Source organism: Poecile atricapillus, chromosome W (assembly GCF_030490865.1).
Source record: "Poecile atricapillus isolate bPoeAtr1 chromosome W, bPoeAtr1.hap1, whole genome shotgun sequence".
NCBI classification, from domain to species: Eukaryota; Metazoa; Chordata; class Aves; order Passeriformes; family Paridae; genus Poecile; species Poecile atricapillus.
This window is the reverse complement of record NC_081288.1, coordinates 26,519,744-26,547,678: the sequence shown is the minus strand read 5'-3', so window position 1 is coordinate 26,547,678 and position 27,935 is coordinate 26,519,744. Positions and strand designations below refer to the sequence as shown.

Below are 27,935 nucleotides of genomic sequence, written 5' to 3'. Positions count from 1 at the left end.
TGATACATACATACATACATACATACATACATACACACACATGGATATAATGGGGAAATCTTACTTTGTCCTCTGGTAATTACAATGAGTCTAATTTCGGGATCTGGTCAAAGAACTTGTCCTCACTGGCAAAATAACTTTTTCTGTTTAGATTATCAAATGCATATACGATATCACCAAGTTAAAAGGCAGCAATGACCACAAATTCATGGAAGTCTGACATTTTAGTCAGGCTTTTCCTTGTGCCAGACCTAGAGAGTTTGCCTTCCTTAAGTGGTTTCTTAACAGATTATATTTTTTCCTGAGGTCAAGTTCTATTTTTCACAGTGGAGAAAAGTCTAGAGAGTTGAAGGGTGGGAGGCTGGCTGATGTGAGAGAGCAGGAATGGATCAGCCATTGTCATTTAATTCAATGTCCATTTGCATGTGGCAGGCTTTCCCACACGAGGCATTTGTATCCAGCGGCCAAGTACCCGGTGTTAGCGAGAGTTTACAGTGTCACTTGACTCCCTGCCACCCACTTAAAAAGGCCCAGCTTTCTTCCAGTATTTTATTTTTAGCACTCAGATTGCTTTTTCCTTTCTGACACATGTGACACATACATACATATATATATATATAACTAGCATGTGAAACTAAAATTCGTGTGTCGTTTTAGGCTGATATTTTTAGGGAAGGGTCTGAAAGTAAAGGGGACTCGCTTTCCCTTCTGGCAGTATAACCAGTTTTTGATAACCTGACAGCCCAGAAAGCACTGCTGATAGCGATAACACGGAGCTGGGTTTGGCTGGTGTTTGTCCACCTACGGGACACGGCTCCTTGTGCCACGACACAGTGACTTGGCGACAGCACACACACAGCACAAAAGGATTAATGGTCTGTGCCACGTAATCTCCTCCTGGATTATTCTGTTTTTCAGCGAGGAGTCTCTGGCTCATCTGGGGAATTCTCTCCCGGCCTGCCGGCGCTCAGGCGACAGCAAACATCATGGCCGCTGTCACTCTGCTCCTGCCCCAGCGCCCCGGCAAGATGCCCCTACTAATCTGACAAGGAATAACCTCGGCCCTCCCGAGCCGCCACAGAAGTCCAAAGGGCCGCTCCCGCCCCGTCGCCCAGTGTCCCGTTATTGTTCCGCCATTGTCCCATCATTGCGCCCTCAACCCCGCCGCCACCTCGGCAGAGCCCGCAGGCGCGTAAGCCACGGGACGTATTCTTCAAACCCTCTGCGAAACCAGCGTAACCCTCCGGCCCGGCCTGCACGGTCCGCGTAAGAATGTTACGCCAAACGCACCGGGCTCTTCCCGCCCTACGCCAGCTTGAGTTACGCACCTTGCGTACGCCTTGCGCTTACGTAACGTGCGCCTCAGCCCGGGTGTTCCCTGCCCTGCAGAAGGGGTTACGGAGCGCGCTCCTTGCGCAGCTGACTTTGAGGAATAGCGTTACTCCTCCCCTCCGCCTTTCTCACGCGGGGCCCCGGCTCTAAGTAAAGAACGTTACGCACTTTCGTAGCCCGCCTGCTACTGCGCGGGGCGGTGTTTCGCCAAGCGCGCTTAGGGCGTAGTTTGGTTCCGTGAATAGGCGTAGGTGTTTCGGAGGGCCGCAGTTTGCGCAGCGCCGGGCCGCCCGTAACGTAAGCGGAGCGGGCCGGGGCGACGGCGGCCATTTTGTGCCGGGAGCGCGGAGGAAGAAGACGCTGGTGTCTCCACACTACCCGGGCCCTGGAGCCGACCGAGAGCCCCGCCGTTCCGGCCGCTGACGCCCAGCGGGTCTCGGACCCACTGAGCACCTCTTCTCCTTTTGTGTCCCAGCAAAGAGGCGAGGTGGCGCAAAGCGAGGCCTCCGAGGCTCAGCCGCCCCTGGCTGGACCCTCTCCCCGTACCCCCAGTCCCTCGCCGTCCCCACGGCCGGCGTTCCGCTGCCTCTCACCCACCCCTCCGGGGGCGATGAGAGGCTTCGGGGACCGGGGCCGCGACCGAGACCGCGGCGGGTAAGGGCGGGGGGGGTCGGGGGAGCGGTGGGGGAAACCGAACGCTTGCGTTGGGGGCGGGGGGGAGGCCGCGGGGTTGGGGGTGTGTGTTGGAGTGGCGGCATTGGGGGAGGCAAAATCCCGTTTGTGGCGATTTTGCCCCCCATAGATTCTCGTGTGGGGGCGGGGGTAGTTGGAGACTTACCTCTCCCCAAGGCGGGGTGGTGGGTTTTGAGCGTTTTGTGGTTTTTAATATATATATTTTTATTGTTATTATTTACTTAGCTTTTCTACCGTTCATGTGTAATTAATTCTCAGCCTTACTTGCAATTTTAAGGCCTTATCTACCCTGCCCCCTTAATTATTTTCTGCCAGCCCCCTTATTTACCCCGCGAGACCCGTGGCACCCTCTCCCCCGAAAGCCACGAAGGTCTTGGTGGCCCTGGCAGGGCTGGTTGTCCTTCTGTCTGCCCTTCTGGTTGTCATTGCTCCTTCTGGACTTACTGGGAAGATGGCAGTGGGGAAAAGATCTGTCTCAGCTGCACTCCCAGGCTTACCGTGATAGGAAATGGGATTGGAAACGCTGCCGTGCGGGGGGCCCGGGCACTCGGGGGAATGATCTCTGTGAACCATGGTGCTGGGCACTTGCCAAGCTTACATAGCGCTACAGAAATTGTTTGTGTGCTTCTGTGAAGGCCTAGTGCTTGATGCTCTTGAATCTTATTTAAGGAAGGTTTAGCTTGCAGGTTTGATTTGATGTGATTTTTTTTTTTTCTTTCGAGAATGACAGCAATAGATACAGTGGTGTTATACTACATAACTAGATTGAGTCTCGAGGTTTTTAAATCTCTCGAGGTTACTTGGAAGTAACGAGGCATTTGTGCTGGGCCTTTTTAAAGAGAAAGTTAGAACTAGTTTCGGAGGGTGGCATTTTAAGATCATGATTAGTTCTCAAGGATTAACAAAAGACATATAATGTGGGTTCTGCTGTATGGTAAACTAGATCTCAATTAATGAGTGTTCTCTCCATTTTATTTCCTTTTTTTTTTTCTCCCCCACTTCCTTTTCCTCTTGTTTTCCCTTGCCACTGGGAGATTAAAGAATATTTTGCTATACATTGCAATGCACTTTGACATTCAGTTTCTCATCTGTGGAGGGAGATAGTTGTATCATTGCTTTATCTTACACCCACATTTAACATTCTGAAATTAAAAGATACTTTCATATTTTTTTTTTTCACAGAGAGGAGGGTTCTGATGTTTTTCTGCTAAGAGATTTCCAGCTCAGTTTAACACAAGGACATTGGAGTAAGAGCTTTGGCAAGTCTGAGATAGATCAGACCACAGCTGGTTTTGGAGTTTAGTGAGTGAGTTTGAGTATGCAGATTTATATACAGTTCCTTAAAAGAACACTGGCCAAAGCATTGACACAACACTTGATGTGCCTTAAAATTAGTGTAATTTCATTTTTGGTAGAGTCTTTAATTATAGTGGATGCTTCTCTTTTAGGTAGGGGTTTTGCATGAGTAAAAGAAGTGCCTATATGCTTCTTTGTGAAGTTTGTGGACATTTGCATGATTTTTTTTTTTTTTTTTTTTTTTTTTTTTGCATATTATCCTGGAAGGTTTAATGCATTAGGATTCCATTTGTTATATACATCCTTTTAAGGTGTGAAAATACTTGTAACCACTAACAACTATCTTACTTCATAAATAACTTGTATAAAATGTTGGGCCACCCAGTGTGCTGATCCAGCACCATTTGAATGTTTATCACCACTTCTTTTGTAGTCTAATCACATACAAAGTTTCTAATTTTCTTTCATCCGGATTGAGCTCAGGGTGACTTCTTAGGATGGAAAATCGTTATGTTTTGCTCTGGAATGTATCAGATTTACTCAGTTTTGTCCCAGAAGTGATGGCACTGGTAATATTAGGGAAGAATGTTTTGAGCCAGCCTGAATTTACCTTTGAAAAGAGAGCTGTTGGCAAACCATGGAAATACTAGATTTAAGTCAGTTTAATTGGAGTTGGAATCTCATTTTACTTGGAGTCAGAATGTGAAGTGTCAGTTACTGCCAGTTTAGCAAATAAACCTCCACAGAGGCAGCATTCAAGGGCTCCTGTAGGGCTCCTTCTTTTCAGGTCAGTATCCAGGCATATTGTGTGTAAGAGTGGAGAACTGAAACTCCTTGTCCTGCTGAACTTGGAGAACTCTCCTATGTGCCTTCTGTGTAGAATATATCATTTTTTCCCTCTGGATAGCTGTGGAGCAAGTATTCGTAGTACCCAGCTGTTGGCAGTGTCCAGTCTTGCAAGCAGGCCTGTCATGTTTCGTTTTCTAAGGGAGCTCATCGACCCTTTGAACCTCCGGTGGACTTGAGTGAGGTTATGGGTTTTGTAGGAACTGGTTGGGTACTGAAATTGTTGATGTTTTGACCTCAGTTTGACATGATTGATAATGAAAATCATCACTGAAGGTGAACTTCCATGAAAGTTTGTGCCTTCTTTTTTTCCTTTGTCCTGAAAGGAAACATAAATGCGTTTTTGAAGTTGTGTTTCACAGTCTTTTTCATGTGAAGAGAACTTGATAACTGTGCACGCTGTCTGGGAGATCTGATAGACACACAGATGAGAAAATAAAGGACATTTATGGGAAAGAGAAGAAGCCTAATGCATAGTTGCAACACAGCAGACATTTTAAACTAATTTAGCAGATTTTAAGTTAAATTATATCTACCGTACTTGATTTCAGTTCTGTTTCTTTGGTCTTTTAGTCACTATAATTTATAGTTTCTGTTGGAAGTGATTTAAAGAACAAATATATTTAATGTTTGAGCAGGTAGTCTTGTACTTAAGATAATTCAGATTTTTATTTCAGCTCTTGTTTATTTTTTGGTAACTCTTCCACCCGCTCTTTCATCCACAATTTACTCATGTAAGAGTGTTTCTTTGAGATTCTTGTTGCTTTCCATTTATTTCATTACCAGTTTTTTATTTGCTAGTGGACTACCTGGGTACGGTGCAGACACTTTGGTTTTGCTGTCTAAAAGTTGTTTGAAATGGGCATGTCTCATGAATTCATATTTTGCATAAAGCTGGAACCTTTGGACAAAAATGGACTTGATAGCATTTTGAAAAGGTCTTTCTGCTGAGTTTGTACAACACTAATGAAAGTGCTGTAACTTTTTTTTTTAATGTGTTATTTTAAAATACAACTTATGATATTTACAGTAAATAGTCATTTCATGCCGCTTGTTTTTAGTTGCTCTCACAGCTACTGCCAGAAGCTCATGTTTTGGCTTTTGCATTAGCCAGTCATTGCGGTTAGTTCTTAACCTTCTGAAGTGTATATAATTAACTGGATAAAGAAAACTTAGAGAGAAAGAGCAAGCAATAACTTTTGGATTGTTCTGATAGTTAGAATTTTTTTTGTGAGCTTGAACTTTTTACTCTCTTCAGTCTTCATCACAATGCATTTGAGAGAGGATGTTTTTTCCCAGGTATATTTTTGGTTGGGTTTGTTTTTTTTTTCCTGTTAGGCTGCCTTTTAAAAATAAGGTTTTTTTTCAGTTTTGTTGATTACAGAATTACAGATGGACTTGCAGGCTTGGCTGGACTTGTTTACTTTCTGTTCTTCAGGCTGCTGTTTTTCATTTGAAGCATACTTCTTGATAAGAATGGAGAGAAGAGGGGGAGATAGTGAAATAGCTGTTTAGTGTAAAACTAACCTTGAGAGACAGAGAAGGAACTTACAAGGAGAGATTTTTCTCATCCCTTTTATGTAACTGTGTTGTACGTGCACTATCAGTTTCAAGACAAATGCTATAGGTGTACACTAGAGACAGGAGCTTTAAAGAGGTGATTTAAAATAACATGGTTTTATGTTCAGAAACAACCCAAAGCAGGTTTATATTATTTCAAGAAGTTTTATACCATCATAGTGGTTGGAGGGAGGTGACTTGCTGGAATGTTGTGCTCATATGTCAGCTTGGGGGAAACACAATAGAAAATGGTTAAGAAATTTCCAGAGTAGTTCTAGAATAGTTTTTAAGTACTGGTAGTATTTTTTTAAATAACTAACATTCACATTCACAGGTTTGGAGCAAGTCGTGGAGGTCCTCTTCCTCCAAAGAAATTTGGTAATCCAGGGGAACGTTTACGTAAGAAAAAATGGGATTTGAATGAACTGCCCAAGTTTGAGAAGAACTTTTATGTGGAACATCCGGAAGTGGCCAGGCTTACTCCAGTAAGTGCTGTGTTGTCTGCAACAGAAAATGTCACAAGTTGAAAAACTTGTCCTAGGAAGTCTGGGACAGCATGTAAAATAGAGCTGACTCTTCATTAAGCTTGTTTGGCGTGTGTACTCTGCTGAATACTGGTTCTTGTTGCATTTACTATTTAACATTAGCAAAGGATATGCTTCTAGCCTTGGTTGTTTTTATATGAGATACTGTAATTTGTAATGACTCTTCGTAATGTTTGTCTGGTCCAGCAATTTGTCAGTGGAGATAAAACTTAGAGAGTAACAGTACTGGAGAAGCACTGGAAAAACCTAAGATAATGAACTGAAAGTGACAGAAATACATGAGAAAGGTTTGAAAGTAATATTTTGTCATAAGAGTAATTTGGGCTGAAAGAGGCCTTGGGGGACACCTCTAGTCCAATCCTCTGCTTAGAGCAGCACTAATGGTAGAAATAGAGCAGGTTGCTTAGTGCCTTGTCCTTTTTAGTTTGACTATCCCCAGAGATGAGGAGAATTTAAATCCTCTCTGGGTGGCTGTCTCAGGGCTTAATGTTTCTCATGGGATTTTGAACATCTTTCCTATAGTGACCCATCAAGTAGTTGAAAGTAGCAGTTAAAGGTTGCTGTTAGCCCAGTCTTTCCCAAGCTAAAGAAATCCAGTGCTCCTAGTATGTCTTCATATGGCTTGTACTGCAGCCTCCAGCTTTCCCCCATAATTAGTCATGCCCTGTTAAAACAATGTCCTTCTCACACAGGGGGTTCAAAACCAGGTGCTCTGTGTTTACTCTGTAGATACAGTAATCCTCCTTTCCTACCAAACTTGAGTCTAGTCTTCTATTCCCTCTTGCAGTGTATTTTTAATAATTAGAAATTAAGATATTTTGTTCTTAACATGAGGCAACAAATAAAATGCCATTATCTGATCACATAGACATAGAAATCCTTATATGAGATACGCTTATGGCATAAAGGAATTGAAGGGGGTATTGACTTCTTAAAGATACCACAACTTGAGCTACTGAACCGTGGTTTGCGTGAGCTGCCGTAGCTGCCTTTGGCTTAGCCAGCTAAAAGGATTTTCACATTTTCCACAGAAGTAATTTTCTTTTTTTACCTCCTAATTCAAGCTCAAGGGATTCTCAGAAATACTGAATATATTGCTTTGGATAAAGTTTATATTTGGTATTGATATGTCTCTGTTGATTTCTACGAAGTATTACAGTAAGGTCAGGAATTGTCCAAGCATGTTGAAAAAGGCAGTTGGACTTGCAAGATAACCTAGACAAAAATAAAACACTTTTTCTAATCCTGAAATTGTGCTTGTGTGACCACACATTTCAGAAATGTTACAAGCAGTTCCTTAAAAAAATCGTGAGGTCCTAGGGTATCATTATGATGTTTTCAGAACTTCTTCCATTCTCTGAAACAATTCCAAGCAACATTTGAGTTGCAAGTTATCCAGCAAGAACTCTGTATTTATCTACCTCTGGAATGTGTTAATTGAAGGAGAAGGACTGCCCTGCATTCTGTTCATGGTATATTAGGACCTAGTTAGTTTGTTTAATTCTTAGCACTGTCACAAAAAGCAAGTTTCCTATCCTCTGTTTCTAATCACTTTTCAAGCTGTTGGTCATTTCTGGCTTCTGGAAAAAGTCTAATTCCTAAAAGTATTCTGTTAACATACTTTTCATTTACAAGGGCTGCTTGTAAGAAGAGATTGACATTTGTCCTTCTAGGCTATATAGGGAGCTCATACCTCTGTGTCTGAGAAGCTGTACAATACCTCAGTCTTAAAATAAAGTCTTTAGGAAAGCAGTCTTTTCTAGATCTCTGTTTTAATTTAGATCTCTAACAAATCCAGAGGGGAGAACAGAGTTAGTAGTTGGAAACAGGCACTTTAAATCCCTGTTGATGTTTGGGTTTTTTTCTTTCTTTCTTTCTACATAAATAGTATGAAGTTGAAGAATTGCGAAGGAAGAAGGAGATAACAATTCGGGGAATGGAGGGCTGCCCCAAGCCGGTGTTTGCCTTCCACCAGTGTAGCTTTCCACGTAAGTGTTCTTACCATTCTTTAATATCGTGAAGATTGCTCAGAAAAGTGTTACTGGTTCTATTCTCTAAAAGGTTCTCTAAAGCCTCAGTTATCCTTTAAGAAATTTATTCTTTTCTTAAATTCTGAAGAGTATGTGATGGATGCCTTGATGGACCAGAACTTTACAGAACCCACTCCGATTCAGTGCCAAGGCTTTCCACTAGCCCTCAGTGGTCGTGACATGGTGGGCATTGCACAGACCGGCTCTGGGAAGACACTAGCAGTGCGTATTCTTTCCTTTTATTTCTTCATTTAGCTTTCCTGGTCACCTGGCGGAAACTGCCTGTGGGTTAGTTTTTGGGCTTGTCAGTACTGCCAGTGGGATGATTACGTTTTTAAAGCTTCTTGTATTGCATCATGGGGGACAGTTAAGCTCAACTACAAGCCTGTTGTATTCACATGTGTATATTTTGTTCATCTTCCTCTTTGGATGCTTAGGCAGTTCTCTTTGGTCTATGCTTACATTGTGGTTTAAAAACCAGGTTCTCTTTAGCACACTTGTTTTATAAACTGCATAGGTTAAAATAAAAAACGGTTGAATTTCAGCATAGACATTAATTTTAACTGCAGTGTTAAAAAGGCTTTTTATCCTTTATGAAAAACGCTGGCTGAGGTAACGATTACTCAGTTCTGCTAATTGAGGCTTCAAATTTAAGTAAGCTTTCGTGCTCATGCCAAAGTGGATGCAGTTGGTCAGCAGCTCTGAAAATCTTCTGTTTTGCTGGATAAATGCAGGGTATCTGGTTTTACAGAATCACAATTTCTATGTCACAGAATACTGTTTTCTTCTGTTTTAGTACTTGTTGCCTGCAATTGTTCACATCAACCACCAGCCATACTTGGAGAGAGGAGATGGCCCAATTGTAAGTGCTTATTGATTCTCTTCCTTTTTATATGTATGGCATGACATTGTTAATGAGATAGAGCTTTATTCAATTGATGTATCAGAATAGTAGTTTTTCCTATCCTATTTGTATCTGAATAGGAATTTTTACTACCACAATGTGAGCATCCCACTCAGTTGAAATTCTGTGCAATTGCTAACATAGTATGAAGATACTTAAATGTTTCAGCTAATAAAGAGCAGATGGTTCAGCTTTGCTTATGGTTTTATGTTAGGGATATGTATGCAGCTTGACTCTTCCTGAATCATTTCCTTTTGCAGTGTCTGGTTCTGGCACCTACTAGAGAGTTGGCCCAGCAAGTGCAGCAGGTGGCTGATGATTATGGCAAATGTTCAAGACTGAAGAGTACCTGCATATATGGAGGAGCACCCAAAGGTCCCCAGATCAGAGATTTAGAAAGAGGTAATTTTAAAATGGGTGCTTGCAGTTTCTGGAGGAAGTACTGTTGTAAAGTCTCTGTAAAAGTTAACTTCTCAAAACCTGTCTGGAAGGGGGTGAGAGTGAGCGAGTGTCTCATTTTCCCGTTGCAATGATAGTTCATGGTGTAGTTCACTTCTTTGCTGTATAGTGACTTGGATATTAGATCTTCTTTCCGTTTGTTCTTTGAACATTGCACTTGTGAAGATCATCAGGGTGTTGAAATGGGAAAAGAAAACTTCACAGAAAGAAAGAAAAACAGGTTATTTTAAGGAAATGCAATACCAGCGTGTTTAAGGAAGGATTTTTCTTAAGGCAAATTTCAGGTTTTCTGCCTATGTTCATTGAAATAATAAAACCTCGTTTCTGAATTGATGTAAACTTTTTCTGGATAGCAAGAGCAGTGTGTGGTTTTGCTTTGGGCACAGTGTTTTTTTGTAATTTTTGGGTTTTTGTTCTTTTTTTAATTGTTCTTAAGCACTAAGTACTATGTACCCTGTAAAAAACCACTATAACATAGTAGTTGTGTAGTACAGTGATCTATAATTTCAAATACAGGAATGTGCTGATGGCTTTCATCTTCACCAGATAAAAAATGTAATGGAATTATGTGAAAAGATGCAAGAATTATTATCAAGGCAGGCACACATACAGGTCTATTTAAGAAATCAGAACATTTAGGTTACCACTGCAGTTTGCAGGATTCTTATTGCAAACTGCAGCAGTGTGATAAAGGCATACATGGTAGAAGTCTGTGTGATATCTTTGTTCAAGAAAGCAGTACTTTTCAATTCAAAACCAACATCTTCAGTGGAAGAGTCCAAGGTTTCATGAAGAGTCCTTGGGAGGATCAGCTTGCTGGGTTTTTGCACACCTTTCTGGAGTGCTGTAAAATAGATTCTCTGCTTAAGAAGAAAATCTTTTTCATGCCTCTTCTTCCAGAAACTTAACCTTCTGTGGACATTTCAGTGACAGTGAAATACTCACCTGTAAAATTTGGGAATTTGGGACAGGTGGAAGCAAGATTTTAAGGAATGTGTAAATTGCCCAGCTTGGTGTTAGTTAGGAATATTTGAACTCTCTTCTTATCCCCACAAACATTGATAGGATGGTTGTCCTCCACTGTTGGTGTATAATTGCTTAATATTAAAACCCATGCTTTGGCTTTATATATTGAAAAAAAGTGAAAGTAATTTGACCTGTATGGCAAGAGGAGCACTTCATGTTTGAAAATGACACCTCTCTAGACTGTGTAATTCTGGATGAAGGTGGTTCAGGCTTGAGTAGAAGCTTTCTTCATTCCTGGTTTTTGGACAGCTTTTCACAGGTGTTCTTAGCAGTAACCTTTTCATTTCTGTACTGCATTTATTATTCTAATGGCACTGTAACAGTAATTTCAGAATGGAAAAAATATTAAATGGAACTGGGGCTTCGACTGAAGTGACTCAGTCTTGGGTACGAATGAGGGTGGTGCTTTTTTTTTAAAACAATTTTGCTCTGGAAGGTGATTCATTCTGACTAAAAATACCAGTTGACATTCAAATGAAGAGCCTTACTCTTTTTCATTATTCTTCTGAAGGTGTGGAGATCTGCATTGCTACACCAGGTCGCTTGATTGACTTCCTTGAGGCTGGAAAGACCAACCTTCGTCGCTGTACATACCTGGTGCTGGATGAAGCTGACAGAATGTTGGACATGGGATTTGAACCACAAATTCGTAAAATTGTTGACCAGATAAGGGTGCGTGATCCTTTTAAAACAGCCTCCTTGATTTTCCTGTTTGAAATCTAGTACCGTAAACAAATCTGTTTTCCCTTTTCCTTAGCCTGACCGCCAGACTCTGATGTGGAGTGCCACCTGGCCAAAAGAAGTGCGCCAGCTTGCTGAGGACTTCCTGCAGGACTATGTTCAGATCAATGTGGGAAACCTGGAGTTAAGTGCCAACCACAATATCCTGCAGATAGTGGATGTTTGCATGGAAAGCGAGAAAGACCATAAGTAAGTTCCCACCATTTCACTTTCTTTGGTTGTACTTCAAAGTCTGCAATGCTTTGTAAGCCTGCTAGGAATTCTAAATAGTGAATTTACTTGTACTACTATTTAACCTTTGAGTGTTACAAAGTAAATCAGTCCTGTAATTAGCTAACTTGTCATGTATATTTTGACCATACCTTTGTACAACCAGCAGAAGTTCTGTGTGATACTGACTCATGTGTATGGAGGATGTGTGCTGTTTATGTCCTCACTGTCCCTTGGGAGAGAGATTGTATATTCTGGTACATGTGGTTATCCATCTTGTCTCTCATGTCTGTTTTAGACTCATACAGCTGATGGAAGAAATCATGGCAGAGAAGGAAAATAAGACTATCATCTTTGTGGAGACAAAGAGGCGATGTGATGATCTCACTCGAAGGATGCGCAGAGATGGGTGATTAGCTTCTCCCTCCACTTTTTCTCTAGTGGGAAACAAAAATTGTAATCAATAGCAGTAAGGTTTAAATGTTCATGATGGTATTGTTGGGAACAACTTATCTGTTATTTTCTTGGCTGAATTCAGTCATTGTTTCCCAGAAGATTCCACTCCATCAGAGTATTAGTACAAGAAAGATTATAAGCGGTGCAGCTTTTTTAGTGTATCAGAATCCTGATATGTTGATGGGGACTGCATCAATATAGCGAACGTGATTTGGCATTAATGGTTGTTTATATAGGTAGTGGGTTTACAGTACACGTGCTGGGTAGCTAGAGGCCAGAGAACAAAATATTTCTCAAATCTTGTAGTTTTGCCCTTTTAAACAAAATGCCAGTAAGCTTCCTGTTTCCTTTAATGTATGTACTTTCTATCTATACTAATGTACATCTCTGTTTGGCAGTTGGCCAGCTATGTGTATCCATGGAGACAAGAGTCAGCCAGAAAGAGATTGGGTGCTTAATGGTGAGTCCATCACTGACAGAAGAATAACTCGGGCTGTTGTACCTAATTTACCTAGACATGTTTTTCTCTGGTCTGTTTGGTTTTAGTTTGTTGTTTGTTGTTTTTTTTAATCTCTGAACCAAATAGACACATGTAAAAGAACTTCTCTTGCTTTCGTACTCTTAATTTCAGTACTTGTGTCTTTTTTGATTTGTTTTGATAAAACAAAGTGGGAAAATTGCTTAATGCAGCTGGATTTTGAAAAATCGTTGAGGCATTATATCCTGACTTGGGGGTTTCTGGAATTGACCCACCTTATCTAGCTTCTGCAAAAGGAGCATTTATGTAAATCAAATTCAGATAACTTTATCTTCTTGAAAAATCTTACTTCATAGCATGCTTTGTTTTACAGAGTTTCGTTCTGGAAAGGCTCCTATCCTCATTGCTACCGACGTTGCATCTCGTGGGCTAGGTTTGTACACATAGACCACTCTTGCCTACTGCTGCATATTTTTCTTCTTTGGACTGAAAAAATGTTTCTTTAAAAAAAAATTCAAAGCGTGATTTTCCCCCACATGTGAAATACGTTTTTTAACATTAATCTTTTTTTTTTCTTTCATATTCAAAGTCTCTTCCTGCTCCTAATGAACAGGCTTTGGTCTGCAGCAAGGCCTAGGCATGACCAATCGATCGCCAAGAGGGAGAAGAGACGTCCAATTATGCAACCCAACCCTTCCACCTCACTCACTTCTTCCCCAAATCCAGCTTTTGTTGCTGGATGGTAGGGATGGATTGCTCTCAGTTCAGAGCGTGTCAGATAAAGTTCAAGTAGGAAGTTATGGGAGAGCATTTCGACAGCAAATAGTGAATATTCTCCCCGTATGACACACCACAGATTTGAACATACCAACCCCAGTGTACACGCATGTTTACCCTGCAGATGTATTCACATCTGAGAAAGCACTGCTCCAGATCTTTGCTCTTGACATGTAACCTTCCCTCCTCCTCTGTGTTCCTTCTAGGCAGGACCACTGAGATGATATATGGCCTTTAACATCTTGTTACCCAGATACGTAATTGAATCAAAATCACACAGCTCTGTTCTGGTGGTATGAAAATGATCTGTCTGGATGCATCTAGTTGTGCCCCCTTTTATAATAAGCATATTTTTGTTGTGAAACACTGTGTGCTGAGCACAGTCCTTATGCATCTGCCCACCCTAGAAGAGGAGGATGGCTGCTGAAGTGCTCTGAGTTTAATAACAGACATTGAATACTCTGCCCACCCGGAATTTAGCAGACGATAAACTACTTGGGAGTCAATGTCTCATTGTAGTAAGTTCTAGACAAAATTACTGCAAATTGGTGGAGATTTAACTCAGAGAATCTAGTTTGTTAAAAGGCTCAGTTACCTGAGCTCTCTTTGTATCTTGAAAGGGTGGCTGTGCTGTGCATCATATGGTCACTTTAATACAGGCAGACCATTGACAGACTTTGCAGCCTTTGTTCACACAACCTTCACCCCTCCTTCCCCTCCCCCCTCAAAAAATGTCCAGCACTTCCTCAGGAAGTGATTATATGGACTTCAGTCTCTGCCCTCTAGGGTCATGTCTGGACCTGTGCAGTTAGAACTTGGGCCTGTTGGGAGAAGGGACTGAGGCCTGAAACCAGTTTGTATGAAAGAGAGCTGCTTTCTCTAGCAGCATTTTTTAAACAGGCTTGCTATGTGCTGGTAGCTTCTTTGTGCATCTTGCCTAGACATTTAAAACAGCCTCAACCCCCTCAAAAAAAAAACCAACAAAAAACCAACAAAAACCAACACTCTCCCCCAAAACGACTCAATTGGATAACACTTCAGAAAACAGTCTCCCCAGTTCCCATCGTCCACTTCACCCAAGCTAAGGGGGAAAGGTATCAGAGTCTGTTTCTTGTTACTGAACAACATCTCTGCTTGTTTTGGGGCCCTGAGTTTGCTGCTTAAAATAAGTCAGTTAACTGGCAAACTTCTGGACGACTTCCTCCAAGATCCTGGAAAGTGAAGGCTTCTACCTAAATAACATAAAACAGGGGCGCGCGCCTTTTGGCTGAGTCACCAGGGCTTTCCCTCTTCCTAATGGAACATTGGTTTCAAAAAAGCTTCTTTCAGGTAAGTTCTGAGTCCCGTAATGACTTCTTTGTGATAATTCCCTGGAGTAAGGTCCTCTCTCTGCACTGATATTTTTTTTCTTTTTTTTTTTTTTTCTTTTTTTTTTGTTTAGTCTATTAAACTAAAAACATTGAATTTGTTTTGTTTTGTTTAACAGAAGCTTTGTTATCAGCTGCAGATAATTCTCAGTGCAGGGGTGGGGGTACACCTACAACAATGGTCTGAACAGCTCTCTAGACTAGCATGTTTGCTAGTTTATATCTGTCCCATTTAATAATTGGAGACTGTGCCATAGAGTGTTCTGATGGTCTGACAAAGGGAATGTTTCCCAGGTAGCTGTCAAAAACGATTTACAGTCTCAATTCTTGATCCTGCTACATTATCTTCTAAAAGTGCAGGAGGATTGCGAGTGTGCACAAACACTTTGGAGCACGCTAGACTGGAGAAGCTGAGTCTTGTACACGCTCTGGTCTTCAGTGTGCTGCTTGCTCTACCAGGACCACTTTCTAGTCTGGAAAACACCCTTGCATCTTCCTATTCCTGCCTTCCCATTCTTTCTGCTCCTCCCCAGTCAAGTCAGTTCTGTCTGCATTGGCAGCCACAATTCCTTGTGCTTTCTGACAGGAAAGCACATTCTTGTATCCTCTGGTAATTCAAGTCACTTGCTACTGGATGTGCAAAACGGGACTGGCTGAGGACCATGTAGCCTGGAGCTTGTCAGTCTAGCTACACCCCGGCTATGAAGATGCAATCTGTCACACGTACTCCTCTCTATACTTCACTTCCCCTTTTTAAAAAAACTGTTGCATCAAGGACCCTAGCTGGAGACTCGCGCAGCCCCCTGTGAAACCTGCCTTCTCACTCCCTTTTTTTGGTGTGATTCAGGACTTTGGAGTCAGCAAAGACTGAGGAGCCCCTGCTTTGCTGTAATAAGAAACAGACATAATGTCCCCCTCTTGTCCCAACAACCCTCAATGTTTTTATTTTTCCTACAACCCCTTTGAAATTGATGCAGTCTGGGCAATAGATGCAGTCTGACCCTTTGGATGTAATTTTTGTATCTTCATTTTTTTTGACAATTGCCCCTAAGAGCCCCAAATAGGGGACAAAAAGTGTTGGAGGACCTGAAACTTTTACCTGAGCCCAGGTTCTCCGGCGCTTCACAACCAAATGGGGCTACAGAGAAGCATCTAAGCCAGTTCACAGAGCGAGCGTGTGTGGGGACTTCTCGCTGCCACGGACCCTTGATGCATGCTCCCCGCGCTCCAGTGGTCCCGTGTCAGAGGGCGGAGTTTTCGAAAGGAGGCCGCCAAAAATAAAAGGCAAAGAGACGGGATCGGCTGCAGCGGTTTCCCACAGGAGGAGGGAGTGTGCATCGGTCTGGTAACAAACAGAGAACGTTTTTCTCTTTAAAACAAAAACAACAAAAAAAAACCGAGGAAAGGAAATCACAAAAAATCTGTGTTTTATCTTGGATATTTTCAGAATATTCTTGTTAAAATGCAGATTTGAAATATTTTTTTTTATGAGCTGTTACTGTTAGGGTACTACTGTATAACGGTGCATTTGGAAATACTGTATAATATAGCAAGTAGGTGCTTTTGGTACTTAAGGTGCTTTCACTGAAGCGTTGCGCTAACATTTACTTAGTTTCTGTCCCATAAGTTTACAAAGTCTTGTCTTGTCTTAGAAAACACAATGCCTATCTCTTAAATTTTAAAATTGTTTTTGCCTACAAAGCCATTTTGGTCATTTTATTTCCTGCTTCCATCTGACACTGGAAGTAGGGAATTGCTTATGGAATTCAGGATTGTCTAAATTATGCAAGCTTGCCAGAACTGGACAGAGCAACACAGAAATGTTAGTGCAATGCGTTCTAGTGATAACTACAAAGCTGAGTTAAGATACTTTTAGGTCTGAATAATTTTTAATGAGTTGGCTGAATAAAACTAATGTAATTTGAATGCCTAAAGCTTTAGGCTAGGGGAATTAGTTCATTATATTTTATTAGTACTGTAAAAGTAAATATTTTTAAGATTGCCTTTTATTTCATGTTACCGAGTGGAAGGTAAGTGATTTCATTACTGTTATTTTTTGTTAGACTTCTCCCAACAGAGTAAAAGCTTTACCATGGCAGTTCTGCCCTTCCTCCACCCCAGTTTGCTCTGTCTGATGGTGACATTTTCACTTTACAGATTGTGTTAAAAAAGTATGAAATTCAATTAACTTGTTCACAAATATCAGTGTCTTTGACACAGGAAGACAGAGAAATGCATTCCGGGGAGGATGACTTTGAGTGCAGGGCAAAGCTGCTTAAAATTGCCATTCTTTTTCAGGACACTGACCTTTGTTCCTAATGATCTTGAATTTCAGTCTTCTACTCTTTTGGGATGAGTCTGTCTTGTATTTATTCCGTGCAATTACTAACTTTGTATTTTTTTTTCTTATTACTGTCACCTGCATTCGTGCTCCCCACCTTTCGTTGGCACGTCTTCTCTTCTTCTCCCCTTTCCTCAACCCCACCCTTTCACTGTGCTTCGCTCCTGGGCACTTCACAAGACGTGGAAGATGTTAAATTTGTGATAAACTACGACTATCCGAACAGCTCCGAAGATTATGTGCACCGTATTGGCCGTACCGCACGTAGTACCAACAAAGGTACTGCCTACACCTTCTTCACACCAGGAAACCTGAAACAAGCCAGGGAGCTTATCAAAGTCTTGGAAGAAGCCAATCAAGCCATCAATCCAAAGCTGATGCAGCTTGTGGACCACAGAGGAGGAGGAGGTGGTGGTGGAGGTAAAGGCACAAGGGAGAAGGGTTACACAGAGGATGCATTCCCCATTTTGAGGGAGGGAATGTTAAAGAGAGGGTAGGGAAGTTGTAAGTACAGGTCTGAGATAACACATTAGTCATAAAGCTGTTCTATACTCGAGGTCCCAACACTTAATGTAGACGTAGTACTTTTGTCCCAAGAGAGAAGCAGTCCCCTATTTTACCTTAGCTGTAGAATTTATTTTTTTCCTCAAGGTCTTCAGGGAGCTGATTTTGCTTGCAGTAATTACTTCATCACAGCTCCTCCTAAGGACAGGCAACAAGGTGCATGTGCAAAATTGAAATCAGTGAAGGGATACACTGAATTTCGGGAGCTGACACACTTTTTCTTCCCATTCCCTGAAGGAATAAGAAGTTTCCTTCCTAATTAGTCCTGAATTTCTTCCATTTCTTTGTCTCCAAGCACATACGTAAAGAACCCTTGTTTGAACTTCCCGTTTACACCTTAAACAAAATGAAGAGACATATGCACTGCTGTGCAGAGAAGTTACAGTCAGTCAGAAGAAAGTGCTCCTTGGGAGCAAAATTGTGGATGTAGAAGGGGGAGAAAGGGTGGCATAAGTGTACCAGAGATCATTGTTTAAGACTTGTTCATGGTTCTAAATCTTAATGTATCCATCGCCAGGAGGTCGTTCTCGTTACCGAACGAGCAGTTCAGTAAACAACCCTAACCTGATGTACCAGGAAGAGTGTGACAGGAGGCTCCGGGGAGTGAAAGAGGGCCGGAGAGACTCAGGTGGCTTCAGAGACCGTGAGCGTGGTGAAAGTTATGCCAACGGAGCCAACAAGACCTATGGCAGTGCCTACGGGAGCCCAAATTCTGCTTTTGGGGCAGCACAGAGCCAGTATGGTTACACTCAAGGGAGCTATGGAGCAGCTGCCTATGGCACGAGTGGCTATGGCACTGCAGAGTACAGTGCTAGTGGCTATGGTGCCAGCACCACAGCTGCCACAGCTGGGAGAACCTCACAGAGCACTACCCAACAGCAGTATGCAGGGATGGTGGGGCGCTCGGGCCAGCAGCCACAGCCGCTCATGTCACAACAGTTTCCGCAGCCCCCTGCCACTGTGATGGGCTATATGGGACAGACTGCCACCTACCAGTACCCGCCCCCTCCCCCGCCCCCGCCCCCCTCCCGCAAATGAGCCCACTTGCTGGTGACCAGTGTAGACCTTGCATTTAAAGGAACCTTTTCTTTCTCTTCTTTCCCATTGTGATGTCTCACATGCAGGTTAGACTTAGAGTTCACTATCCAAATCCCTTGAGCCCATCAAAAATGGCTCCCAGTCCACATTAATGACCCTATCCTCTTTTTTTCTTTTTTCTTTTTTTTTAAAGATATATGTATAGTTGACTGGAAAATTTATTATTTTTGTCTTGCATGTTGAGGAATTTGGAAGTATTATTTTTTCTAAAAGAAAAGGGTATAAGGCAGATAGGTCCCAGCTGGATCATCTTGGTGTCTAAGGTTTGTGTGAAAATTTGCTTTTGAGGGAAAGAAGTTACTATTCTGTAACACGTTAACTTAATTTCAGGAAGTGTAAAGAGAGATGGGAAACTCTGGGAGAGCCAAATAGCACTTCACTTAAAATATAAATGCAAGGGAGCAATTCTCACTTCTCCTAATCTTAATTTTTTTTTTTTTGATAGCTCACTATTACTGCTCGTAATCTTACTGTAGGTGACTTTCTGTAGGAAAACTCTGTTCATTTGTCTGAGCCGGGTGGTGTTCAGAGCAAAGCCTTGGATATATTGTTGGTGATTTCTGAAGTTGTGGAAGCCCCATTTTCTGTTATCTGTAACAGCTTGCAGTAGGGAGCTTGGGTTTAAAAACCCCGTGTTAGAGACCAAACCTCTCTTGCATTCACTACCTGAAATCCAGATAGTTGCTGTTGGTACCACTGCTGAAATATTCAGCTAAGTAAGTTCTTTCCTTATGATTGTTAAATTGCAGCATCGCAAATGCGTGGAGCCTGATTATCATTAAATTGGTTACTGCTCTCAAATTCGTTTGGTTTATTGAAAGAAGTCTTCCTTGACAGCCCAGAAATTACGTAGAACTGAAATGATGAACAGCGATATCTTGTTTGTCTGTCCTTCACAAACAAACCCCCTTTTGCCTTGGGGAGTGTTCTGAATGCCGCTTAGCTCGATAAAATGTGACAGAGTTTTCCACACTTAAATTTAAAGGTTTGAATAGGGTGGGCTGTGGGGAGGGCAGGGGGGAGGAAGGCAGGAGGAGATTGCCTGGGGTCTCCTTTTCATGAGGTAAGCGGTGAGCTGGTTAGTGTATCTTGATTCTGAAGCTTTGTTTCTTCTGTACCTTGCACTGACTATTGCTTTCTCTGGCTTTTGAGTGCATTTCCCTGCTCCATTGGTCCCTTTGAGCTGAGCTCTTGCAGGTAGGTAGTATTTTAGAAAACGTTAGAGAAGAGTGAAATTTTAGTACATACGTAAATAAAACTTGTTTATTTTACAGGCTAAGGTGGGTGTGAGGGGGGTTTCCCCCTTTAGTAAAGCATGTTGTTGACTTGTTATTTCTAATACCAGACGGTTCAGAGACAGTAGATGATAACAGGAGTTGGCTGCTCTTGGTCTGATAAGATGACAAAAGGATGGATACATCTCCTGGTTTGAGGCACACTCTTTGCATTAGGAGAGTGCAGGGGGGTTGGTGTTTTTTTTCTGTTGGCGTTCTTGCATATGGATGAACAAGGCAGCCCACTCCTTCTGTAGCAGAGTGGAACTTCATATAGCCCTGGAAAAGAGCTTGCTTTTACAGAAATTATTTCTTTTAAAATTTAATTTCTTCCCAGAGTAAAATTTTGGGGGATGGATGTGCTTTTTTCTTTCTTTCTTTCTTTTTTTTTTTTTTTCTTGTGCAGTTCACAGGTAGGTTGCTGACAGGAAGAAGGGAGATTCCTTCCAGAACCTCAGTTCCCTGGTTCCATTTTATATTTCCAGTGCATGGGCAGGAAGTTCCTTTGCTTGTGTTAAGAGAAAGCCAGAAGCATTTTCTTTATCCAGGCACTGACTGATAGGTCTTTGACCTCCCTCGCAAGCAAATGTAGAGCTTTTTTTTTTGTTTTAAATTTGAGAGTAGAATGCAGAAATGCTTTTGAGGGGTGTAGGAGTAGGACATCTTACTGACTGTCTTTAAAAAGGGTCTCTGGACTGCCAAAGCTGCCTTGCAGTCTCTTACAGCTTTCACTTTTGGAGGCGACTTGGGTATGTTTAAACATCAATGCCAGGTCCTGCAGTGCTTTATTGTCATTGAGGTCAGCTGAAGTCCAGGGTCTCAGTTCAGTTCAGAGCATCAACCAGACCACTGAATGCACCGTGGCATGTGCTGCCCCTGTCCCACCTGGTGCTCTCTGCTCTGCTCCATGTACCAGCTGGAGGGCCCTTGTTGATAAAGCATTAGCCTCTAGTGTTGTTTGCGTTGTTTTCAATCTGTAAAAAGTTTGTGGGAGTGTCAGATATCTGAGCTGGGTGTCTCCTCCCCTCCCGCTTCCTGAAGCAATTTACTGTTTGGATTTCTCTGAACAATTGAAGGGTTACTAGCTTTGTGTGGGATCAGCATCTTGTTTCACACACCTGCTGGTCTCTGAACACATTCCTGTTGTATTAACGAAGACTTGAATTGAGAGATTCATAGATCTGTGGTGTTCAGGCACAGGATACTAAGAGCTATGTTACTATTCTTAGTTTGTAAATTGTCCTTTTGATACCATCTTGTTTTCTTTTGTAGGTATAAAATAAAAACACTGTTGTCAATAAATTGTGGACTTTGTCTTTATTTTTGGAATATAAAGCTGTCTTTGCCCCTGTTCTTCCCAGTTCTTAAATTCAAGGAGATGGAAACACTTCTTGGCAACCCACTGAATTTTAATTGAAATCGTCCCTGTTTGTAGAACACAAGGGAACTGAAAATAAGTAAGCGGGGGGGATGTTTGAATACTTGTGCACTTAGAAGATTCATGTTATTCAAAGGCTGTGTGTTTTTCTTGAATGTTACAGGGCCTGAATAGAGAGAGGGTCAGGCAGAATTAATTTCCAAGAGGTTGTTAGTTCATACAGAGTTAAACAGTTCATAGCATCTGCTGTGTCAGACGTGGCCACCTGTGAACTGGGTCAGTTAAGTTAACAGACTTTATTAGTACATGTTCTCTTTACCGTGCACACTTGCTGAAGAACTAAAGGGAGTGACATTTTCCCTTGTGCTGCCTTGGGGTAAGGGTGGAGGTGTGTTTTGGATGTAGATGCTGGGAAGATCTGGGAGAGAAGAAATTGCACTACTTCAGTATTGGCCAGCACTAGCACCAAATTCAAGTGAGGAAAAATAAAAAAATGGAAGGGAAGAGTCTGATGGATGAAAAGCATTTCAGTTTTCCAAGCCTTGTCTTCCTGGCTGAAACTCGGCTGAGCCATCTGTTAGTCTAAAAGGGCCAGGTAAGGAAAGCTGTGATCTTGAACAGCTTCATCTTTGGAGTTTCTTGCGCTGCCTGTGGGATGTCTTCAAACAGGCATGGGAAGACTTAGCTTCTTTCCTTTCAGGACTGCAAAGAGAAAGAGAAAGTAATGAATAAATGTAGTGGAATTCAACTGTTCTATTGTTTCAATAGTTTTATAACTTGTAATATAGAGTGCTAGATAGTTGGGTGCCAGATTTGCACACTGTGAAATGCTGCTAAGAGGGGAAAGCACAACCTATTTATCCTCCTTTATGCTAAAGGAGAAGGTTCTTAAGTTTGTCTTCCATGCTTGTTCTCATGGGTGGACCATCTTAATTTTCTTGATGATGTGCTATTCCTAGTGCTTTCCCCGCCTTTTGATGCAGAGCATGGCCTGAATCAATGTCTGTGGCCAGAGCCCTGCTGAGCCCCTCCCAGCCCATCTGAGCCGAATGTTGGGATGGCAGGGATGCCTCTGGGAAATGCCACAGGCCCATGGGCTTAGATGGGGTGGCCGGAGCAGGGACTGTACTGGATGTGCAGTGGCCAGTGGTGCCTGGGATGGGCTGGTACCAGTGTGGGCCCCGGGGCCTGTGTCTGGTGGGTGCCAAAGGGAAGGGCTCCGGTGTGCTGAGGATGCACCATGCGGGAGGGCCTGACGGACCGGGCGAGGCCTGAGGGACCGTGCCAGGCTGGAGAAACGGAAGCCTTGTGAAGGTCAACAAAGCTGAATGCACATCCTGCCCTGGGGTGAACAACCCCAGGCACCAGTATGGGCTGAGGGCAGCCCAGCTGGAAAGTGGCTTGGCAGGAAAGGCCTTGGGTGTGCTGGTGGATACAGTTGAGCACAAGCCGTCAGTGTGCCCTCGTGATGAAGCAAGCAGCGTCTGGAGCTGCATTGCCAGCAGGGTGAGCAGGGAGTTCTTCCTCTCCATTCAGCCTTGCGAGGCTGAGCTGGGCTCAGCTCTGGGCTCTCAGAACAAGGGATGAGGAGTCAAGGACCAGAACAGCATCTTGATGTAGGAGCACAGGCTGCGAGCTGAAAACTGTTCAGTGTTGAGAAGGCTGAGGGGCACCTTACCCATGTGCACAAGTGCTGGATGGGAGGAATGGAGACAGACACAGACTCTACTAGGTGGTGCCCAGTGACAGGGCAAGGGACAATGGGAAATTCCACTTAAAACATCTGAAAATAATATTTTATAGTGAGGATGGTCAAAAAGTGGCACAGATTGCCCAGAGAGGCTTCACCCTGGAGACAGTCAAAACCTTACTGGACAAGACCTTGAAAAATGTGAGCAGGGACATGGATTAGATGATTTTCCCTCCTCCATACTGACTTCCCACACCCCTGGCCACTCTGTGAAATACAAGCTTTTGGGAGCTGAAAGGTTCCTCAGGATATCTTTCATGTCCATGTGTTAAACAGAAGGAAGCTCATCTAGTTTTGAAAACAAGATAAAAAGAAGTAGCATTCTATAAAAAGCCCTTTGCAGTGCTCTGGTATAGACTCAGAAGTCTTATTAAATCCATTTCTTTATATAACACATTTTTGCTTTCTTTTTTCAGCATCGCTGCCCTTTTTTCTGAGCTCTTCAGTGTTAGAAATGTTTTGAAAAGTTTGGTTTTTTGAAAGAATATAAGAGATGCAACCTGCTATAATATTGCTGGCTCTCATAAATGATTGCAAAGTATTTGCATGTCTTCAGACACCATTTCCCTCCCATGATCCAGAACGTTTGTGTAAAAGAAAAGAGAAAAAAAAGCATTTCTCTTCCTGCTGTGATGTTCCATCTACAAATGTTTTTTCTTCTGTCTCCTGTATCATCTAAATTTTGCAGCTCTGTCACTAGCAGTGTGAGATTGGAAGCCAGCAGTTGTGTTTTTTCCTCCTTTTGTTCCACCATCACAACTACAAAGGGTATGGATTTCTCACAAAATACAGAAGGACACAGGACACATGAATTGAGCGGAGCTAAAATGGGAATTAGTTTAGAAAAGGAAAAAAAGGAATTGATGTGGAGCACCTTGATGGCAGTTTTAGAAAGTATTTTTCTGGCTACAAAAATATTTAATGACAGAAGGAAGTCTTAATCTGCCAAGGCCAGCCACCTGCTCAGTGCTCCTGTCACCTCTCTATCAGCAGGTGTATTGCATGAAGCTACCAAAAATCCATCCCTTGAAACTTCAAATGTGGGCCGTCATCACTGCTTTTGGCAGACTTGTTGGGGAAAGTGAAGGAGGAAAATAGATGTCCACTTGGCTAATTTCATCTAATTCCATCCTCCTCAACAGAAAGGTGTTTTAAAGTGCCCTTCAGCCTTGGCCAGCCACTGTGTGTTCTATCAGGATTTATGTCCTTGGTGCACTTTTAAGCTCTGGTAGCCATTTACCAAAGCATGGCACTGAAATGGAAAGGGCATCTGATTTTGGAAAACAGGAGTGTCTTGCCTATGCAGATGCCCATCTTCCTACAGAATCAGTTCTTGACAATCAAGAACTTGATCTTCTCGATCAAAGGAAAAGAAGGTTTAATAATATCTCCATATGTCTGCAGTTGCTTTCTCAGGTACATTGTCTGCCTGCAGCTATTTTTTCCCCCTCAAAGTTTTTTTTGGTTGTTTTTTTTTTTTTGTGATTCATAATCTTTCAAAATATATGTAGAATTGAATGTACCTCAGTTGTTAAATTCCTGAGGTGAGGTTAAACCAGGCTTAACTCTGGTTTAATTCTTACTGTGCTTCACACACACATCCAGAGCCTTGCGAGCAGCGATGCCCGCTCTCAATCAATAGATATGTTTTTTAAACTGGACTTTAGGTGCACAATATGCATCACAAACAGCAAAAAATAAAGTAATGTGAGGATTAACATGGCAAGCTTCAGCTCCACCCTATACTGCAAGAACGTTGAATGAACTTTTCAGTATTACAGCAACATGCTTACGTACCTTTGGTGACATAGAGATAGAAGAAGTCACAGTAGAAGATGGTTTGTACCACCCCAGAAACGACAGCGATCTGGTCATAGAAATTCTCTGTGTGGTAGCGCCAGACCCAGTTGGCAATGTAGAGAGCACGGTAGAGGCCCAGGAAGAAAAGGTAGTGTGTCGTGATGGTCTCCGCTTCCCCTGTCTTGCTGATCATGAAGAGCTGAGGAAGGATAGCCACAGACTCCAGGTAGATGGAGAAGGTCCAGAGTATCTGTGAGGTGCAAAATGAAGGCAGTGGGGAGTCAGTGCTGGTTAGTATGTGTTAAGACCCAAAGCTTTTCCTTTGGCAAATCACTGATGTCTGAGGGGGATGAGGAGTGCTGCTGAAGTTGGGGAAAATGAGCTCGCTGTGCCGGCAGTGAGAGGAGACAGCGCTGAGCTGTTCTATAGATGGTACTGTCTTCAAGGCCTGCCAACTTTGCCTTTCCTGCCTGCTTTTGCTGTTAAAAATTTCAGCTATTCAACATGCTGCTCACTCTGCTGCCTGGTGTCAGGCTACTGCTGCTTCCCTTCCCTTTTCCTGCCACAGCTTTTCCTTACCTCCAAGGGGGTGAAGCTGTGGTTCTCCAGAAATGACAGGCCTGTGACAGGGACCAGCAGGAACTCGAGGCGAAAGGAGTCGTTCTCGCTGTCAAACGTTTTCCGGAACTTCACATAGATCATATACACGGTGACGTAGGCACAAATCAAAAAAATGACCTGTGGGAGATAAGGGAGATGGCAAGACCTTACCTGCAATTGCACTTTCCTTGCTTAAAGAGAGCCTGGCTTTCCCAAAAGTCAAGATAGTGGTGAATGCTTTGCCTGGGTTGCCTTACAGATTGACTTCTGCTGGAGATATTCCAGTGGTCAGGTGAAGTTTGCTGTGCCATGAGAATCTGTTTGAGTCCCTCTGGTGCACTCTTTGAAGAGGTTGGCTAGGTGGCAGCTTTATGTTAATGCTCCTGCTGTACAAGGACACCCAGGCTTGGTTCATGACATCTTATTCCAGTTTTAATGGGACTAAATATGGCTCAGCTCACTTACTGACTGTGGCAAGGCGGGGGGTTTGGTCAATGGAGGGACAGTGGCACCAAAGGAAGCATATTTATCCACCCTTCCTGGCTGAAAAACTCAGTGAGTGTGTACCCTCACCTCCCCAAGAAACCACAGCGAGCTGAGGAGAACCTCTGCTGCTGCACTGCCCTCTCCTTACCTTCATCACAGTGTTGTAGACAGAGATGAAATTTGTGAACAGGTCCAAGTAACGGGTTGTGAAGACGAGGGCAAAAAGTATCTGACTCTTCCCAGAGATTCCTGTGTGGCAGGGAGATGAAAGGAAAGTAAAGGTCTGGGGGGAAGGGTCTGTGGGATGGTGGTTTCCCCTTACGCCTCCTTTGGAAGCATTTGTATGTAAGTGTGTTGTTTCATGAGCCAGGACTGGTGTGTGGGTGCTGAGGTAGCTCTACCCCAGAGTGGCCAGAGTGTCCCAAGTAAACGGGCAGGTTCCTGTTGGTGCCCCTGAGTGCTGCCTGCAGGAGCTGGTGCTCACGGGGCATGTTCACCACTTTGGCCTGTTCAGTCCTTGCTGTTGTCCAAAGGCCTTTCTCTTCCCTCCCTTCCCCTTTTGCCTGCCCACCTCACCAGGGACTGTGTGATGTGACATCTGTCACAGGTGGGAAGAGCTGCAGGACCAGCCCCGGGGCACTGATGGAACTTGGCCACTGCTGGCAGAGAGATGCACCAGTCAGGCCCACACACTTCGGTACCTGTGATAATGGCCACAGCCCCAGCAGCCCAGCCCCAACATCTCATGAGGAGGGAACTGTGAGCAAAACTCTCCTGCAGGAAGCTGCTGTCCTGATTTCCTTAGCCTGGGATGGGGCAGCTTCTGGCACCTGTCCATCCCTGGCAGAACCTCCAACCTAAAGCAGTCTTCTCTCCAGGTTGGTGCCACCACAACCTCTTGTTCTCATTTTCCACCTCCTTCCAGCCTTGCCACCCTCTCCTTCACTTCACCACCCTGAGACCGGCACCTGGCTGAGGCTGTGCACCTTGCCACATCACATCCTTCCCAACACAGCCCTCTCCCGGCAGGGAGAACTCCCAGAGGAAGAGGATGACTTCCCTCAAAGAGGCCACGGGGGAGGGCAGCCAGTTCCCATGAGCTATCACTGGCCTTTCCAGCTCCCTCTTTGTTGTACCCTTCACCGAACTGCCCTCCAAGGAGGGCCACCCTCCTTCCCTGGGACATGGGAGCACTCACCAGCACAGGACTTGGACTTCACGATCTTCAGCAGCAGAATAATGATGGCCAGCAAGTGGGAGACATCCCCCAGGATGCGGAAGATGTTCATGGTGCCGGGGGGACTCCTCTGGGGTGAAGGGAGTGGGGCTCTTTCTGCAGGCAGGGAGGGTAAGCGTGGGGAGTTTTTCTCCACCGAGCCTTGACTGAATGAACTGTCTCCTTCAGTTCAACTTTCCTTTTTCCCTGAGCACAGAGCCCTTCCTTCTTGCAGCGCAAAGTTCAGTCTCCCCTCTCCCGTGGCTGCAGATGCCTTTCCCCTGGCAGGCTGGATGTCTCCCTTGTTTTCTTTTCCACCGAGGTGGATTCTCCCTCTCCCAGCCTGGGGCCTTCCTCTCTCTGCTTTGGGCTGAAAGTTGGAGTTTGTCTCCCGGAGAGCTCTCCAGGCTGAGCAGTCCCGAAGCCAGTGCTGGGTGACGGTGACGTGGCTCCTGGCTGGCCGGGGAGGAGAGGGAGGAGGAGGCAGAGGCGGGAATAACTGCGCTACTTTTCCCTTTTTCTTTTTTTTCCTTCCTCTTTTTTCTCCCCCTGCTTGTCTCAAGTTACACACGGAAGTGTGGTTAAAGGGGAAAAGGCAGAGGGAATAGGATTCCCATCCTCTGGCCTTGAGGACACACCCTCCAGGGAGGGCCAGGCTTTCCAGGAGTATTCACCATGAGTGCAGTAACCTCTGTCCTGTTTCCAGTC

General features: G+C 43.5%; 2 protein-coding genes and 1 long non-coding RNA gene across 5 annotated transcripts in view; 1 reads left to right on the top strand and 2 right to left on the bottom strand.

Annotated features, from left to right (window-relative positions):
* The window catches only part of LOC131592457 (uncharacterized), a 17,455-nt gene extending 14,463 nt beyond the window's left edge, over nucleotides 1–2,992 (bottom strand). Inside the window, exon 1 of one of the 3 annotated variants that reach the window (XR_009280624.1) lies at nucleotides 2,354–2,992. This is a non-coding gene — a long non-coding RNA (uncharacterized LOC131592457). Of the gene's footprint in view, nucleotides 1–1,328; nucleotides 1,439–2,353 lie in introns of those variants that run through there. The other 2 variants (XR_009280623.1, XR_009280622.1) reach the window with 2 other exon arrangements.
* LOC131592454 (probable ATP-dependent RNA helicase DDX17) lies at nucleotides 1,630–21,299 on the top strand. The gene is made up of 13 exons (XM_058863979.1): nucleotides 1,630–1,986; nucleotides 6,062–6,212; nucleotides 8,161–8,260; nucleotides 8,391–8,524; nucleotides 9,099–9,164; nucleotides 9,467–9,608; nucleotides 11,203–11,363; nucleotides 11,449–11,621; nucleotides 11,941–12,051; nucleotides 12,497–12,558; nucleotides 12,950–13,009; nucleotides 17,242–17,481; nucleotides 18,143–21,299. Exons 1-13 carry the CDS (start codon nucleotides 1,943–1,945, stop codon nucleotides 18,661–18,663), a joined length of 1,965 nt encoding a protein of 654 aa, XP_058719962.1. The 5' UTR covers nucleotides 1,630–1,942; the 3' UTR covers nucleotides 18,664–21,299.
* On the bottom strand, nucleotides 20,355–27,935 carry LOC131592456 (ER lumen protein-retaining receptor 3). Its single transcript, XM_058863982.1, has 5 exons — nucleotides 27,210–27,935; nucleotides 26,160–26,260; nucleotides 25,505–25,663; nucleotides 24,923–25,175; nucleotides 20,355–22,077 (listed from the first exon to the last, which is right to left on the bottom strand). Exons 1-5 carry the CDS (start codon nucleotides 27,298–27,300, stop codon nucleotides 22,037–22,039), a joined length of 645 nt encoding a protein of 214 aa, XP_058719965.1. The 5' UTR covers nucleotides 27,301–27,935; the 3' UTR covers nucleotides 20,355–22,036.